Raw genomic sequence first — 17,618 nt, forward strand, 5'->3', positions numbered from 1 at the left:
CAGGGTTTCTTTGACAGTACAAAATAGGCTCCATATGTCATTCCTGTTTCTTGTATTATTGTGTATATTGTAACTCCTGATGATGACCTCTGATTGGGTTGAAAGACATCTGGAGTATGGCAATGTGTACCTTGGAGATTGTATCAATACCCTGACCTCCAAACTCCACTCTCTCATAAGAAATTCAAGAGAATTTCATACAAATTGAACAATGCTACTACTGCTGTAGAATTCAACAAAGCCTGTATTCAAAATGGCCTCCTTCCAAAATATATATATATACAAACACACATACAATACATAAATATTTACATATACATATATACTATTTACATATATATATATATACATATGTTTATATACATGCATGTGTGTGTGTATAATATATATATATATATATATATATATATATATATATACACACACACACACACTCTTTAAAATGAAAAGGACTACTTTAAGAAAATCAAAATGCATTACTGAAACACTACCATGACATAAGCCAAAAATTAAAGCTCTGAATAAAATCCCTTTAAAAATGATTACTAAACTCCAAACTACAGGTCAAGTCATCATGAAATCAAGCACTCAAATGTAAAATGCCTCTAAATATTACCAGCTTAGGTGTCTTTTAATGTGTAGAAAAAATTATACTTGGAAAACAATTCTTATGCTCTACAAGCCTTTACTTTCTTTAATAATAAAAAAAAAGCAGCAGCAGCAGCTACCAAGTACTTTTTTTTTTCCCTCGTTTAAACAAATTCCAAGTTAAAAAAATAAGGAGGAGCAAACCAGAGGTCTTGGGTGCATTCAACCTTGCTGATGTCATCACATACCTCCGAACCAGGTTGTGAGGGTTCATCAGGTTTCTGACTTGGCCTGACTTGTTTGGTAACAGTCTCTGATACCTTATCAACCTTGGCTTTGCCAGGTTTCTTAGGTGTAGGTTTCGCCCTGGGTTTCTTGGGGGCTTTCGATGTTGGAGATTTTGTGGTCTTCTTCGGCGTTATTAACGGAGTAGTTGCAGAGACCTGCAGCAAGACAAACATATGATGAAACTGTAATTGTAAAGCATATTCTCAAGCAGTGGGTATGGGACTGGAATACCCATTCATCCTTGAGAAACTAAGATGGGAGGAACAACAGATGGATTTTTGAATGGGTGTAGGAAGGTCCTAAGATGGCTGTATACTTTGACTTGGCTATCCTCCTTATAAAGGGGAAAGGGTCTTTTGGTGTGTGTGTGTATGTATGTACATACATATACCAAAGGCTTCTTTCCCCCTTACACAGGAGGTAGCCAAAAGAAAAAGGCATAGAAACCACTCCCACCCATTCCATCCCCTACATGCTTAACTCCCCTCCACCCTCTTCCCTCCCTCTTACCTTGGCACCTCCTGGATGACAGGTCATCCCTGCATCTTGTCCACTGCCCTGGGTCAGAAACAGTGTCGCAAGACACAGCACATCCACAGCAAAGCCGCATCATTAATTCGGCGACCCCCCTCTCCGTCCCCTCATGCACAAAATGAGAAGACGAGGAGAAATCCCATATATACATATACCAATGGTTTTTTCCTCCTTATACGGGAGGTAGCCAAAGTCAAAGGCATACACTCCCATCCATTTCATCCCCACATACTTCACTCCCATTTATCACCCCCTCCCTCCCTCTTTTCTTGGCTCCTCCTGGATGACATGTCATCCCTACATCTTGCCTCCTGCCCTGGGTCAGAAAAAATGCAGCAAGACACAGCACATCCACAGTAAGGCCATTTCATTAAAATGGCACACACCCCCATCCCTTCATGCAGAAAAAGACAAGATGGGGAGAAATCTCTTTGGACTGTGGGGGGGATATCCCCCACTCACTCCCTTTAATTGTATCACAGCATCATCCATACACGACCATTCTCCACTCACCTCTATCTTCTGCTTTCTCCCTTCCTTCCTCAACAGACAATCCCCTCTTCCCCAATGTCCTTTTTACCCAATCCATCCATCTCATCCTTCATCAACCCCTCATGTTCACTCCCTCCACCTCTGCCTTCAACACACAACATACACTCTATAAAGGATTTGTGGGAAAACCCAGTTTAGGCTGTGGCATTCCTTGGAGAGACGGGACTGCTCGGACAGACAGTCTAGGGAACGACAACGACAACAACAACAACAACAACAACACCTCTTTTAATAATCTTTCTTCACTCATTCTTTCCATGTGTCCAAACCATCCCAATACTCTTTCCACCCCTGGTCTCCTCATTTCTCACTATCCAGTGTATTGACCCCTACCATACTTCTCAGGCATTTCATCTCTAACACACTTAAACTCTTCCTCTCTATGTTCCACGTTTCTGCCCCATACAGTGCTGTCAGCACAATCACTCCTTCTTACACTCTCCTCTTAGCATCCATTCCCAAATGTCTATTTCTCATTACATTTCTTAATCCCCCCAAGGCATTTAGTCACTTCTTTCAATGTACATTGCCACATTCACACCCAAGTATCTAAAGCTATCCACTTCCTCCAGTCTCTCTCTCTTGATACTTCCAATTTGCTGCCATCCTTTCCCCTTGTACATCTCACCACCTTACACTTATCCATATTTATCTTCAACTTCCTTTTTTTGCACACTTTCCCAAACTCCGTCGCTAACTTCCTTAATCCTTTCACTAATCCTGCTATAAGCAGTGTCATCAGCAAACAACTGACTTATCTCCCATTTTTCTCCATTTTCTTTAACTATCTCCAATACCCAGCTCATTAATCTTGCGTTTACTTCTTGCACCACCCCATCCCTGTATATATTGAACAGCCAAGGCAACATAACACATCCCTAGTAAAGTCCTACCTTTACCTCAGTCGACTCACTCTCTTCATTTCTAATTCTAACACAGGCTCTACTACTCTGGTAAAAACTCTTGACTGCTCTTAACAGCTTTCCTCCTATCCCATAATACCTCCCACAGTGCTTTCCTGTCTATCCTGTCGTAAGCCTTTTCCAAATCCATAAAGGCCCCAAAATAAATCCTTACCTTTTCCTAAAGCTTTCTCACATATCTGCCTTACCACAAAAATTTAATCCACACAATCCCTACCTGTCCTGAACCCACACTGTTCTTCTTGTAATCATCTCAATCATAACCCTTCCATAAGCCTTCCCAACTACAATTAACAAACTGATCCCGCTGAAACTACTACACTCACACTTGTCCCCTTTTCCTTTGTAAAGCAGAATTATATAGGCACTCCTCCAGTCCTCCGGCACTCTACCCTCTTTTAGACAAACATTAAACAACCTCACCAGCCAGTCCACCATCACTGTACCTTCCTTTTTTTGACACTTCACAAAAAACCCATCTAACCTGCTCTCATCATTATAACTGCTTTCACCTCACCTTTTCTTATTTCTCCACCATTTTCCTCATTCATTACTATCATTTTCTTAGCCTTTCCCACTGCAACCATCTTTCCCTCCTTATCCTTCTTCACATTTAAAAACTCCATAAAATACTCTGCCCATCTTCCTCTTACTGCTGTCTCTTCCATTATCATCTCTCCATCTGCACCTTTTACCTTTTCTTCTCTATTTGATTCGCTTCCCATTTCTCTCTTAATTTCCTTCCAAAACATCTTATCAATTTCAAAATTTTCTGTTATACTCTCACCCTATTTCATACCGGCTCTCCTTTTTGCCTCCTTTATATGCTTTACTTCTGTTTTCACCTCTCATATGATTCTCTCATCCTATTTTGCAACCAATGTGTGAATGCTTGTTCCTCCTCTTGTACAACCTTCTTTGCTTCATCCCACCACTCACTACCCTTTCTTCTATTTCCTCTCATCTTCCTTATTCTACACACCATCTTTGCACACCTCGTGACTCCCTCCTTGAAATATCCCTATTCCTCCTCCACTATTTGTACTCTATCCTTCACTCCCTCCCACTCTTCTCTCAGCTTCTTCTTGTACTCCTTCTCCTTTTCTTTCTCATTTATGGAGTTTACTCTAAGCATCCCAATGAAATAGTGTTGGGATGATTTGGACACATAGAAAGAATGAGTGAAGAAAGATTAGTAAGAGAGGTGTGGAAACCAGAGGTGGAAGGAGTGAACATGAGGGGGCAACCTAGGATGAGATGGGTGGATGGAGTAAATGGGGTATTGGGAAAGAGGGGAATGTCTGTTGAGGAAGGACAGGAGAGGACAGAAGATAGGGGTGAAGGGAGAATGGTTGTATATAGATGATGCTGTGATGCATGAGGGAGAGTGGGTGGGGGATGGGGGAGTGAGGGAGTATGCATTTACCTAGTTGTATTTTGCGGGGGGAGAGCTATGCTCGTAGTGACCCGCTGTTGTATCTTCCTGCATCCAGTTTTTTCTTAAAGTCATGTATAGTTTTAGCACTCACTGTTTCTTCTTTCAGCTTGTTCCAGATATCTATCATTCTGTGTGGAAAGCTATTCTTTTTCAGATCTCTTCTGTAACTGTCTTTTCTAAGTTCCTTCTCGTGCCCTCTTGTATTTCTTCGGTCCCATTTTAGTAGGTCATCCCTATCAAGAATTTCCATCCCTTTCATAATTCTGTAGATAGTTACCAAATCACCTTTTTCTCTTCTCTAGGGTTGGTAAATTTAATTTGTCCAATCTTTGTTCATATGTCAAATTGCAAAAGTGCTGGTGCCATCTTTGTTGTTGCTCTGAATTCTGTCTAGCCCCCCCCCCTTTTTTTTTTCTTTTTTTTTTTTTGAAAAATAAATTGACCCAGACCCAAAGGAATTTCTCCCCATCTTCTTTTCTGCATGAGGGGACTGAGACAGGGGGTTGCTGATTTAATAATGCAGCCTTGCTGTGGATGTGCTGTGTCTTGCAACACTGCTTCTGACCTAAGGCAGTAGGCAAGATGCAGGGATGACCTCATCCAGGAGGTGCCTAGATAAGAGAGAGGGAAAGGGATGGATGAGAGTGGAGTTTGTTGGGGATGGAATGGCTGGGAGTGGCTTTGTTTTTTGGCTGCCTCCCTTGTAGGGGAGAGAGCCTTTGGTATATATATGTAAACTCTAAGCACCTCACTACCTTCTGTCCTTTTCCTTTTTCTCCATCTGTCCTCCACTCTCAACTCACCTTCCACCAGGAAATTATCCGATATTCCCCCACTTTCTAAGAATATATACATCCAAAACTCTTCCCACACTTCAGGTTACCGCTATATAGTCCATTAAAACCCTATCACCCTTCCATCCACCACCCTCTCCCATGTGTACTTATGCTTGACTTTCTTCCTAAACACTGTGTTTGGTATCGTCAACTTTCTAGACTATCTCCACCATCAACTCTCCATTACAATTTTTTCCTGGCACTCTACACTTCCCTATCACTCCATCTATTGGTTCATCTCCTACACTCGCACTGAGATCTCCCAATACCACTACATTGACATTTCTCCCTAAACCCTCTATGCACTCATTTAAACTATCCAAAAAGCCTCCCTTTCTTCTACACTCTTCTCATTACATGCTACACACTTCTCACCAAATGTTTAGTAAGTACAATTAAATCATGAGAGGCTCTCTACTTTTATGTTTGAAATGTAAAGTTTACAATCAATGCATTCTGCCACCAATAATCTATGGGTGTGAGACTTGGAAACTAATGAAGGTGATGGAGACAAAGCTGAGGAATGCAAAGAGGAGAATAGAGAGATCAATGGTGGGAATAACACTAAGATACCAAAAGAGAACAAGTTGGGTGAGAGAGCAGACTGGAGTGAAAAATATTGTGGTAAATGGTAAAAGGGAGGAAGTGGAATTGGGCAGGTAATCTTTTCATGGGAGAGAGGATTCAGAGGGATGGATATCAGGGGGTCTGGCATGCAGCAATGTGTTGTCTTTTAGTGTGTTAATGGAGCAGTGAGTGATGTAATTATGAATATATTTCCGGAGGCCGGTATTTGGTGGTTTTAGAGGAGAAGAAAGTATTTGTGTGTGACATAGGTATTTGGGTGTTTTTTTTATGTTTCTTGGTGTGTGTGGGTGTTCTGCTATGTAGTGTAGCAGGTGTGCTGTGTTTGTGGAGGCTGCAGCAAGTGTTTGTGTGCCTCTCATGTCAAGGTGATCTTTGACTTTGAGGACTTTTGTTTCATAGTGTAGATGGTCTGTAGGTGTAGTATATATGCAGCCTGTATTTGTTTTTTAGCCTTTGTTTTGTATGGTCTGAAGGGTGTTGAGGTGTGTCTCACTGAGATTAGGTGCCCATGCTGGACTCACATAATTCATCACTGAGTGTATGCATTGTTTGTATATTGTAGTATTAGTTTGTTTTGTACAAATGTTGTTCCAGTGATTGATTTAAGTATGTTGAGTCTAGGTGTGCATTTATTTTTTGTTTGTGATGTGTTGTTTGAATGACATGGATGTATTGAATGTTACACCAAGACTTTTCGGTGTGTGTGTGGTATAAGAGTGTTGTTGATATAGAGATGAGGTATGTATTTGCATTCTTTTGTCCAGTTGGTGAGAAGTGTTGCTATAGATTTGGTTGGGGCTATTTTGAGTCTGTTCGTAATGAACCATGTGTTGAGTGTATCAAGGTATGGCTGTATTATTTCTGCAGATTTGTGTTACAATGTGTACATGTGATTGTTATGTTGTTTACATAGGAAGAGATTTGTATTTCTGAGGTGTCTGGTGTGGGTATATCATACATGTATAGATTTAACCACTTTCATACGGTGACGCCTATGTAGGCGTCATGAGGAGCAAGTGGGTACACGATGATGCCGACATCGGCGTCTTGATTATATTTATTGTAGTCATACCTGTGTGACCCTCATTCTCTCTAAACTGGCTTCATCATATTTTCTATGGTTATCAATATTCACGGGTGAAAGAGAATGAGCGATTGAGCAGTGACTTTATTTTTTATAATGTGATTATTAAGATGCAACATCGCATGTCTGGCAGCTAATGCTGTCAGACGTGCGAGTGATGTGCCCCGGAGTGAAGAGGTTAACCCCTTCCATACGGTGCCGCACACGTAGGCGTCATGAGGAGCAAGTGGATTCGCAATGCTGCCATATCGGCGTCTTGATTATATTTATTGTAGTCGCCCCTGTGTTTTTACATTCTCCCAAATGCGCCCTGAATCCCATTCTCTGTGGTTTTCAAAATTCGCGGGTGAAAGAGAGAACGATCAATATAAGCGGTTACTATATTTTATGATGCGAGTATTATTACGACACGTCATACGGCTGGCATTGGCTGCTGCCCGCGAGATTTAAGTCCCGTACTGAAGTGGTTAAGAGTGTGGGGGATAGATCAGAGCTCTGTGGTACTCCATTCTTGATGTTTCTGGTGTGCGATAATTGGCCATTATATGACACATATGCATTCCTGCCTGCCAGATAACTGGCCAGCCATCTTTTAGTGTTTTTGTATATGTGTTATATATTTTGGTTTTTAGATTGTGGCGGGGGATAGCGTCAAAAGCTTTACTAATGTCTAATAGCAGGTAAGTTAGTATGTATAATTGATGAGCAATGGAGCAAGTGTGTTACTGAATGGATGCCACAAGACAGGAAACATGGAAGAGGGAGACCAAACAGAAGGTGGAGAGATAAGATAGAGAAGTTTGCAAGAGTGACATGGCAGAGGTTGTCACAGTTGTGTGAATCATGGAATGCTATGAAAGAGGCCTTTGTTCAGCAGTGGACTCAGGATGGCTGATTGATTGATATTGACATATATGTATATGTCCAAGGATGTTTAAAGAGACTAAAAAAGAAAAATATAAGTAAGAGAATGATGTATAATGATGACCAAACACCAAAATTCTGTACACGCATTCTATTACACACCTTTGTTTTGGTGGGTGTAGTACCAGCATCCATCCAAAGATCATTACTGTCAACAGAATCATTTGGTAGAGGTGTTGGCGGTCGATTCCTCTCTGGAGTTTTCATAACAGTATCTATAACATCTTTTAAGAATTTCTCAAATTCTTCCTCCAAACTTCTGTAATCCTATTTAAAAGAATAAAATAGCATTAATACATACATACATACATTAAAAATTCACAAGTACATGTAAAAAGAAATATGTACATATATAAAAAAGGCCTTTCCCCTTAAAAAAGAGGGGGAGGCAGCAAGTTCAAGATTACACTCTCTCTACACTCCCATCCCCTTGTATAAAGGAACTTCACATGTATTCCTCCAGTCCACTGGTACACTTCCTTTCCTTAGGCATATGATAGTATATCTCAATAGCTGTTTTAATAAAACTACTCCCCCTTATCTCACCAGCCTTTCCATAATCATTATTATTCTCTTTGTTGACACTCCACACAACAACCACCTAACCTAAATTCCTTACCAGCTTTCATCTCTTTCAATATGTTGTACCCCCTTTTTTACTAAACCCTATGATTCTCCTTTCCCATCAGTAATTTTCCTGGCATCTCCCACCACCACAATAAATATTCCCTATTCTCTTCTACCATTCAAAATTCCCCAAGATGCTTTAGCCTTTTGCTTTCATCCACACTACATCTATGTACATTCAATGACCCAATTACTATGATTATGGTTGGAGTCCTCTACCCAAACCCTATTATGCCAAGATTTTGTATAAGAATAAAGAATGGTGACCCATAATCTCCTCCCTCCCTTCCATTTAGTTACCTTCTATGACATATAAAGGGAACACAGTGGCAGCATTCTTCTCCACCCCATAACAGAGGGAGAAAGGAGAGAGTAATAACTGCTGCCTAAACTTTCAATGGCTGAAAACTCACTACCCCATAGTGGAAGTTATACAATTCATAACTTACCACATTATCCTCATTCTCTTCTTCATGTGCTGACAAATCAGATGATTCCTCATCAGAAGATTCTGATTCAGATTCTGATTCTTCTTCTTTGAAAGGTTCATCAACTTCTGATTTATCAGAGCTCCCACCTGAAATAAATAATAGGCATTCAGTACACCTGGAGTGCTCAACCACACTCTAGACTACATAATTCTGTGTTATGAACACTGGAAATACAATGTTGTTGTTAATTTTAACCCACACTGACAACAGACTATGACAATACAAAACAAAGCCCTAAAAACAATTACAGGCTGCACAAATACAACACCAACAGACCATTTACACCATGAAACAAAAGTCCTCAAAGTCAAGGACCACCTTGACATGAGAGGCACACAAACACTTGCTGCAGCCACCACAAACACATCACACCCGCTACACTACATAGCAGAACACCCACACACACCAAGAAACATTAAAACAACACCCAAAGACCTTTATTACGCACAGATACTCTCTTCTCTTCCTCCACAACCACCAAATACCAGCCTCCGGAAACATATTCATAATCATATCACTCACCGCTCCATTAACACACTGAAAGACAACACACTGCTGCATGCCAGACCCCCTGATATCCACCCTTCTGAATCCTCTCTCCCACGAAAGGACAGAGTCCACTTGGCCAGACTGCGGTGCAGCCACCACCCAGCACTTCTAAGCTACCAGAAGAGGCTGGATGACCGCATTGTGAACAGCTGCCCAGGATGTAACACTTCACCCCATACCATACAACACATAATGGAAGACTGCATTATACACAATCATGCACACAAACAACACAACATACACTCTATAAAGGATTTGTGGGAAAACCCAGTTTCGGCTGTAGCATTCCTTGGGGAGACGGGACTGCTCGGACAGACAGTCTAGGGAACGACAACAACAACAACAACAGACTATGACACTGGAGTTTTGGATGAAACCAATCATCACCCCAGACTCCAGCCTCAGGTCCTCCACCCTAGTTATGTTGTAGCCATGTCCATCTGCTGCAACACCTGAAGTCTGTAAACATACACTTGATTGTGCAAGTGGCAGCCTGGCAATGAGGCCATGTGTCATAACCCATGTTTCCTAGCTTGTGTTGGACAGGCAGCATCGACATCAAAATAAAAAGTGCAGGTGTAGAAGAAACCATTACTTGACCTGGTAACCTAGTTTTACAGGAGTTTATTCACAACAGTCTGACACTAAAACCCCCACTGCTTCAGTTGCTTCAATTATCACAAGTTTCAATCCTAATTAAATTATATCTCATCATTTTTACTAATATTACCAAATAAATTGGGAATGACCTGTGTGGGTTTAGGAAACCAAAAGGCAAATGAAGTGAACTAGGAGAAAAGGGTGAGATGGAGGTGGTAAAAGAGGCATTCAATGTAGGTTATATCTGTTGATTAGGGAGGGGGGTTACACAGTGGATGGGGGTGGGTGGTGGATGGGGGTGGCTGAGTGAAGGTATAGCACCGTCCAGGGGAAGCATTCTTTTTGTCTACTCCATGGGTTTCTCAACTGGGTGATGGGGTAACACTTTATACTGAAGCAGTGGGAGGGTAAACTAGCTCTGGCTGTTGGGTCCTGCTGCTGTTGGGTCCTGTACCTATAGCATTGTCTCACCCTAGCTGTATGTGGTGTGGGATAGCAATGATTGGGTTTTTGAATGGATGTGGGGTGGGTGCAAGGTTGCTGCATGCTTTGACTTGGTCACTCTTCTCATATGGAAGAAAGGGCCTTTCAATATATATATATATATATATATATATATATATATATATATACACATATATATATATATATATACTTTAATATATATACATATATATAATTTTTATATATATATATATATACATATATAGTTTTTATATTTCTATATATATATATATATATATACATACATACATATATATACATACATACATATACCAGGGCTTTTTCCCCCTTACAAGGGAGGTAGCCAAAAAGGGGAAGGCATAAAATCATTTCCACCCATTCCATCCCTGAATACACTCCACACCCCTCCACCCTCCCTCTTATCTGTGCACCTCCTGGATGACGGGTCATCCCTGCACCTTGTCCACTGCCCTGGGTCAGAAGCAGTGTCGCAAGACACAGCACATCCACAGTAAGGCCGCTTCATTAAATTGGCAACCCCCCCTCTCCGTCCCCCCATTGCATAAAAGGAGAGGACAGGGAGAAATCCCTTCGGGCTGCGTCAAATTTTGCTCACACACACTACCCCCCCCCCCCCGCCCAAGCACTGTGACAAAATATAAGAGCACATACCCGATTCATCAGAAGACCACTTAGATAGACCTTTCCCTACTGGTGATACAGGTTTTTCTCTAGCTGGCATCAACTCCTCAGGACCTGAATCAGAATCTGATGATTCATCTGATGACTGTTTCCTCTTCCGGTCCTGCTGAGTAGCCTCCTCCTCTGACATCCTACTGTCATCATCCGGCTGTGGGGGCGATGGTGGTCTAATCTTCCGCTGAACATGAAAATAAGTGTAAAACATTTACTTTAAAGAATAGCTTCCCACACAGAGTGGTGGATACCTGGAATAAATTAGATATGGCAAACACTACTCAAGAATTTAAGAACAAACTTGATGCTGAAAGATAAAAAAGACGGGTCACTACAAGCATAGCTCCCTTCCTGTATATTACAACTAGGTAAATATATATACCAAAGGCTTTTTCCTCCTAACAAGGGAGGTAGCCAAAAAACAAAGGCATAAAATCCACTCCCACCCATTCCATCCCCACATACTCCACCTCCACTTCTATTCACCTCCCTCCCTCTTATCTTGGCTCCTCTTAGATGAGAGGACATCCCTGCATTTCGCCCACTACCCTTGGTCAGAAGTAGTGTTGCAAGACATAGCACATCCACAGCAAGGCAGCTTCATTTAATAAGTGACCCCCCTTCTCCGTCCCCTCATACAGAAAAAGGGAAGACAGGGAGAAATCCCTTTGGGCTGCATCAAATTACTTTTTCACACATATTCCCTCACCCCCCATCCCCCACCCAATCCCTTTCATGCATCACAGTATCATCCATACACAACCATTCCCCACTCACCCCTATCTTTTGTCTTCTCCCATCCTTCCTCAACAGACATTCCCCTCTTTCCCAATGCCCCTTTTACCCCATCCATCCATCTCATCTTAGTTTGCTCCCTCATGTTCACTCCTTCTACCTCTGCCTTCCACACTTCTTTTACTAATCCTTCTTCACTCATTCTTTCCACATGTCCAAACCATCCCAATACTCTTTCATCAACCCTATCTCCCAAACTCCCTTTCCACCCACATTCTCCTCCTCACCTCATTTCTCACTCTATCCAGCCTAGTAACCCCTATCATACTTCTCAGGCACCGCATCTCAATCACATTCAAACTCCTCCTCCCTCCCTCTCTTATGTTCAATGTTTCTGCCCCATACAATGCTGTCAGCACAATCACTCCTTCATATAATCTCCTTTTAGCAGCCATTCCCAAATGTCTATTTCTCATTACCCTTTTTAATCCCCCAAGGCATTCACTTGCTTCTATCAACTTACATTCTACCTCCACCTCCATTCCTCCCTTTCCTGCCACATTTGCACCCAAGTACATACATACATACATATACCAAGGCTTTTTCCCCCTTCCAAGGGAGGTAGCCAAAAAGGGAAAGGCATAAAAACACTCCCACCCATTTCATCCCTAAATACACTCCACACCCCTCCCACCCTTCCTCTCATCTGAGCACCTCCTGGATGACGGGTCATCCCTGCACCCTGCCCACCGCCCTGGGTCAGAAGCAGTGTCGCAGGACACAGCACTTCCACAGCAAGGCCGCTTCATTTAATATGCACCCAAGTATCTAAAACTATCCACTTCCTCCAGTCTCCCTTAGTACTCACTTCCAGTCTGCTGCCACTTTCTCCCCTTGTACATCTCATCACATTACTTTTACCCACATTTATTTTCAATTTTCTCCTTTCGCACACCTTCCCACACTGTCACTAACTTCCTCAATGTCTCCTCTGATCCTGTCACAAGCGTAGTGCCATCAACAAACAACAACTGGCTTATCTCCCATTTTTCTCCACTTTCTTTAACCATCTTTAATCCCTGACCCATTACCCTTGCATTTACCTCTTGCACCACCTCATCCATGTATAGATTGAACAGCCAAAGCAGCATAACACATCCCTGGCAGAGTCCCACCTTTACCTTAAACCACTCACTCTCTCCATTTCTGATTCTAACACAAGCTCTATTACTCTCATAAAAACTTTTGACTGCTCTTCAGCTTTCCTCCTATCACATATCTGCAATACCTCCCACACTGCCTTCCTGTCTCCTCTGTCATAAGCCTTTTCCAAATCCATGAAGGACCAAAAAAATCTTTACCTTTTACTAAAGCTTTCTCACATATCTGTCTTACCACAAAAATCTGATCCATGCTGTCCTAAACCCACACTGTTCCTCACCAATTTCTCCCTCTGTTATTATCCTAATCCTCTCAATCAAAACCCTCCCATAAGCCTTCCTAACTACACTTAACAAACTGATCCCTCTGAAACTGCTGCATTCACACTTGTCCTCCCTTTCCCTTGTAAAGTGGAACTATACAGGCACTCCTTCAGTCCTCTGGCACTGTACCCTCTTTTAAACATTAAATAATCTCGCCAGCCAGTCCACCATCATTATATCTTCTTTTTTTAGACATTCTGAATGACACCCATCCAACCCAGGTGCCTTACCTGCTCTCATCTTCTTAACTACTCAGCTAGAATGAGAAACGAAGAGGTGAGGAGGAGAATGGGGGTGAAAAGGGAGTTGGGGGATAGGGTTAATGAAAGACTATTGGGATGGGTTGGACACATGGGAAGAATGAGTGAAGAAAGATTAGTAAAAGAGGTGTGGAAGGCAGAGGTAGGAGTGAACATGAGGGGGTGATCAAGGATGAGATGGATGGATAGGGTAAAAGGGGCATTGGATGGATGGGAGAAGACAGAAGATAGGGGTGAATGGAGAATGGTTATGTATGGATGATGCTGTGATGCATGAAAGAGAGTGGGTGGAGGAGGGGAGGGGGTGAGGGAGTATGTGTTAAAAATAAATTGACACAGCCTGAAGGGATTTCTCCCCATCATCTCCATTTCTGCATGAGGGGATGGAGATGGAGGTCACCAATTTAATGAAGCAGCCTTTCTGTGGATGTGCTGTGTCTTGTGACACTGCTTGTGACCCAGGGCAGTGGGCGAGATGCAGGAGATATAATGATGGAGCCAAGATAAGAGGGAGGAAGGGGGGTGAATGGGAGTGGGGTATGTGGGGATGGAATGGGTGGAAGTGGATTTTATGCCTTTGTTTTTTGGCTACCTCCCTTGTAAGGGACATCCTTTCTTATTTCTCCTCCATTTTCCTCACTCATCACTGTCATTTTCTTAGCACTTCCCACTGCAACTACCTTTCCCTCCCTATCCTCCTTCACATTTAGCAACTCCCTAAAATACTCTAGCCCTCTTCCTCTTATTGCCATCTCTTCCATTATCATCTCTCCATCTGCACCTTTTACCTTTTCTTCTCTACTTGATTCGCCTCCTCTTCCTCTCTTAATTTCTTTCCAAAACCTCTTTTTATTACTTTCAAAATTTTCTGTCATACTTTTACTTTCACATCTACTCTCCTCTTTACCTCCTTTATCTTATGCTTTACTTCTCTTTTCTTTGTACTCCTCATATGATTCTCTCGTCCTATTTTGTAACCAATCTGTGAAACTCGTTTCTTTTGTACAACCTCCTTTGCTTCCTCATCCCACCACTCACTACCCTTCCTTCTATTTTCTCCTGTCTTCTTTGTGTGCAAAGATGGTGTGTGGAACAAGGAGGATGGGAGGAAATAGAAGTTAGGGTAGTGAGTGGTGGGATGATGAAGCAAAGAAGGTTGTAGGAGAGATGAAACAAGCAATCACAGATTGGTTACAAAATAGGATGAGAGAATCAAACGAGAGGTACAAAGTAAAGTAAAGCATAAGATAAAGAAGGAAAAAGGAGAGCAGATGTGAAATGGGGTAAGAGTATGACAGAAAAAATTGAAAGTAATAAAAAGATGTTTTGGAAGGAAATTAAGAGACAAAGGGGAGGCAAATCAAGTAGAGATGAAGGTAAAAGGTGCACCCATGGAGAGATGATAATGGAAGAGACAGCAATAAGAGGAAGATGGGCAGAGTCTTTTAGGAAGTTGCTAAATGTGAAGGAGGAAAGGGAGTGAAAGATAGTTGCAGTGGGAAGTGCTAAGAAAATAGCAGTAATGAATGAGGAAAATGGAGGAGAAATAAGAAAAGATGATGCGTAAGCAGTTATCAAAATGATGAGAGCAGGTAAGGCACCTAGGTCAGATGGGTGTCATGCAAAGTCTAAAAAAGGGAGGTACAGTGATGGTGGACTGGCTGGTGAGGTTGTTTGTGTTTGTCTAAAAGAGGGTAGACTGCTGAAGGACTGGAGGAGTGCATGTATAGTTCCAATTTACAAGGGAAATGGGGACAAGTGTGACAGTGGTAGTTTCAGTGGGACCATTTTCTTGAGTGTATTTGGGAAAGCGTATAGGAGGGTTTTGATTGAGAGGATTAGGAGAGAAACAGAAGGAGTAATTGGTGAGGAACAGTGTGGGGTTACAATAGGTAGGGGTTGTGTGGATCAGATTTTTGTGGTAGGACAAATATGTGAGATTTATGAAAAGATAAGGACATTTTTTTGGGCCTTCATGGATTTTGAAAAGGTTTATGACATGGTAGACAGGATGGCACTATGGGAGGTATTGCAGATATATTGGATAAGAGGAAAGCTGTTAAGAGCAGTCAAGAGTTTTTATGAGAGTAGTAGCCTGTGTTAGAATTAGAAATGGAGAGAGTGAGTAGTTTGAGGTAAAGATGGGACTTTGCCAGGAATGTGTTTGTCACCTGGGCTGTTCAATTTTATACATGGATGGGGTGGTGTGAGAGGTAAGTGCAAGGGCAATGGGTCAGGGATTGGAGATGGTTAAAGAAAATGGATAAAAGTGGTAGATAAGCCAGTTGTTGTTTGCTGACAACACTATGCTTGTAGTAGGATCAGTGGAGGGGCATTGGGAAAGATGGGAATGTCTGTTGAAGAAGGGTGAAGACAGAAGATATAGGTGAGTGGAGAATGGTTGTGTATGGATGATACTGTGATGCATGGAAGGGAGTGGGTGGGGGATGGGGTGAAGGGTGAGGGAGTATGTGTGAATGATATTTTGACACAGCCCAAAGGGATTTCTCTCAGTCATCTCTTTGTGCGTGAGGGGATGGAGGGGGTAGGGGGTCACTGATTAAATGAAGCAGCGTTGCTGTGGATGTACTATGTCTTGCTACATTGCTTCTGACCCAGGGCAGTGGGCAAGATGCAGGGATGACCTTTCATCCTGGAGCCAAGAAAAGTGGGAGGGAGGGATGGTGAATGGGAGTGGAGTATGTGGGGATGAAATGGGTGGGAGTGTATTCATACCTTTGAATTTGGCTACCTCCCTTGTAAGGGGAAAAAGCCATTGGTATGTGTATGTATGTACAAAAACATTCTTGGGTTCTGTCATTAGCCCCTTCCAACTTGGTGGCATACTTTATATATCCTTTTCTGGCTACTGATAGATGCTTTTATTCAGCTGAGAAACAGACTGAACAGTTTGTGGTTTCAACAACTGAGACCCCAATATGGCTTAAGTCTGTCCCCTAGACAAAGTAATATGACATTAGCCATGATAGAATCTAAAAGTATGTCATTCAGTCAAGTGTCAATTGATGCAGATGACAAATATAATATTTTTTTTTTCTAATGATATGACATGTAATTATTCATGTCATCATATCTCATGAAATACAGTTAAATAATCATGCAAAACATTATTCAACATGACAACTTACAATTCTCCTGAAGGACGGCATCTTCGGCATTGCAGCACGGAATCCCAGGCCCATTGAGCCAAGACCCATGGAATCAATGCCCAAACCTTCACGTGATTCAAATAATGTCGATAATGAACTAATTCCCTCTGGCCTCGATATGGTGGGGGCAGGCACCTTCTCTCTATTTGTTTCACTAACAGCTTGCGACTAAAATTAGAAGAAATAACATTAGTATCCGTATTTCACAATATATATGTACATGTATGAGTATGTATGCAAATAAATACAAACTAAAGGCCCATTTCCTCCTAAAAGAGGGGTAGCCATGTGACTCAGTTGTTGCTTTCTTGTAACTATATGCTGAAAATGAAGGTAAACAAAAAAAAAAGAACAATAAATAAACAAATGATAGTAATTTACCTTACCATTCCCAATACTAGAAAACTTATTGTTAACTCAGCAATTACAATGGATAAACCTTGCCCACTTTAGTTGCCAATACCCATAAATTGAGACAACTAACACATGGGAGGGAAAAATCTTTACTCATTCATTCTGATCACATCCCTTTTTTTTCTCTCCACCCTCCTTAAACCAAGTGAGAATTACTATCTATTTACAGTACATACCTTAGGCCTCTTCCCCCTTATAAGGGAGGTGGAAGCCAAGGCATGCACCAATGTTGAAACTGACACAAATAACTAAATCATAGTATATATCAAGTGTCTCCATTATTCAGCAAACATAATTCTGTTTTTCCTTCATGGGTATACCTGTCATATCTGTTTCCAATATCATGTGAGTGTCCACAGCTAATAATTTCAA

The 17,618-nt window shown here is 41.7% G+C and overlaps 1 protein-coding gene across 9 annotated transcripts in view; it reads right to left on the reverse strand.

Moving 5' to 3' along the window:
* LOC143039407 (histone-lysine N-methyltransferase SETD1-like) overlaps positions 1 to 17,618 on the reverse strand; it is a 109,231-nt gene that overhangs the window by 34,008 nt on the left and 57,605 nt on the right. For 8 of the 9 annotated variants that reach the window (XR_012967634.1, XM_076209392.1, XM_076209390.1 and 5 more), the window contains 5 exons: positions 16,812 to 17,000; positions 11,160 to 11,367; positions 8,832 to 8,959; positions 7,858 to 8,022; positions 837 to 1,031 (listed from right to left, as the gene is read on the reverse strand). Coding sequence is in view for 8 of the 9 variants with exons in the window: in XM_076209392.1 (XP_076065507.1) it covers positions 837 to 1,031; positions 7,858 to 8,022; positions 8,832 to 8,959; positions 11,160 to 11,367; positions 16,812 to 17,000 (885 nt within the window). In the remaining variant the exon portion in view is untranslated. The remainder of the gene's footprint in view (positions 1 to 836; positions 1,032 to 7,857; positions 8,023 to 8,831; positions 8,960 to 11,159; positions 11,368 to 16,811; positions 17,001 to 17,618) is intronic. The other variant, XM_076209395.1, reaches the window with a different exon arrangement.

Source organism: Oratosquilla oratoria, chromosome 26 (genome assembly GCF_046742065.1).
Source record: "Oratosquilla oratoria isolate Oo_2021 chromosome 26, ASM4674206v1, whole genome shotgun sequence".
Lineage (NCBI taxonomy): Eukaryota > Metazoa > Arthropoda > Malacostraca > Stomatopoda > Squillidae > Oratosquilla > Oratosquilla oratoria.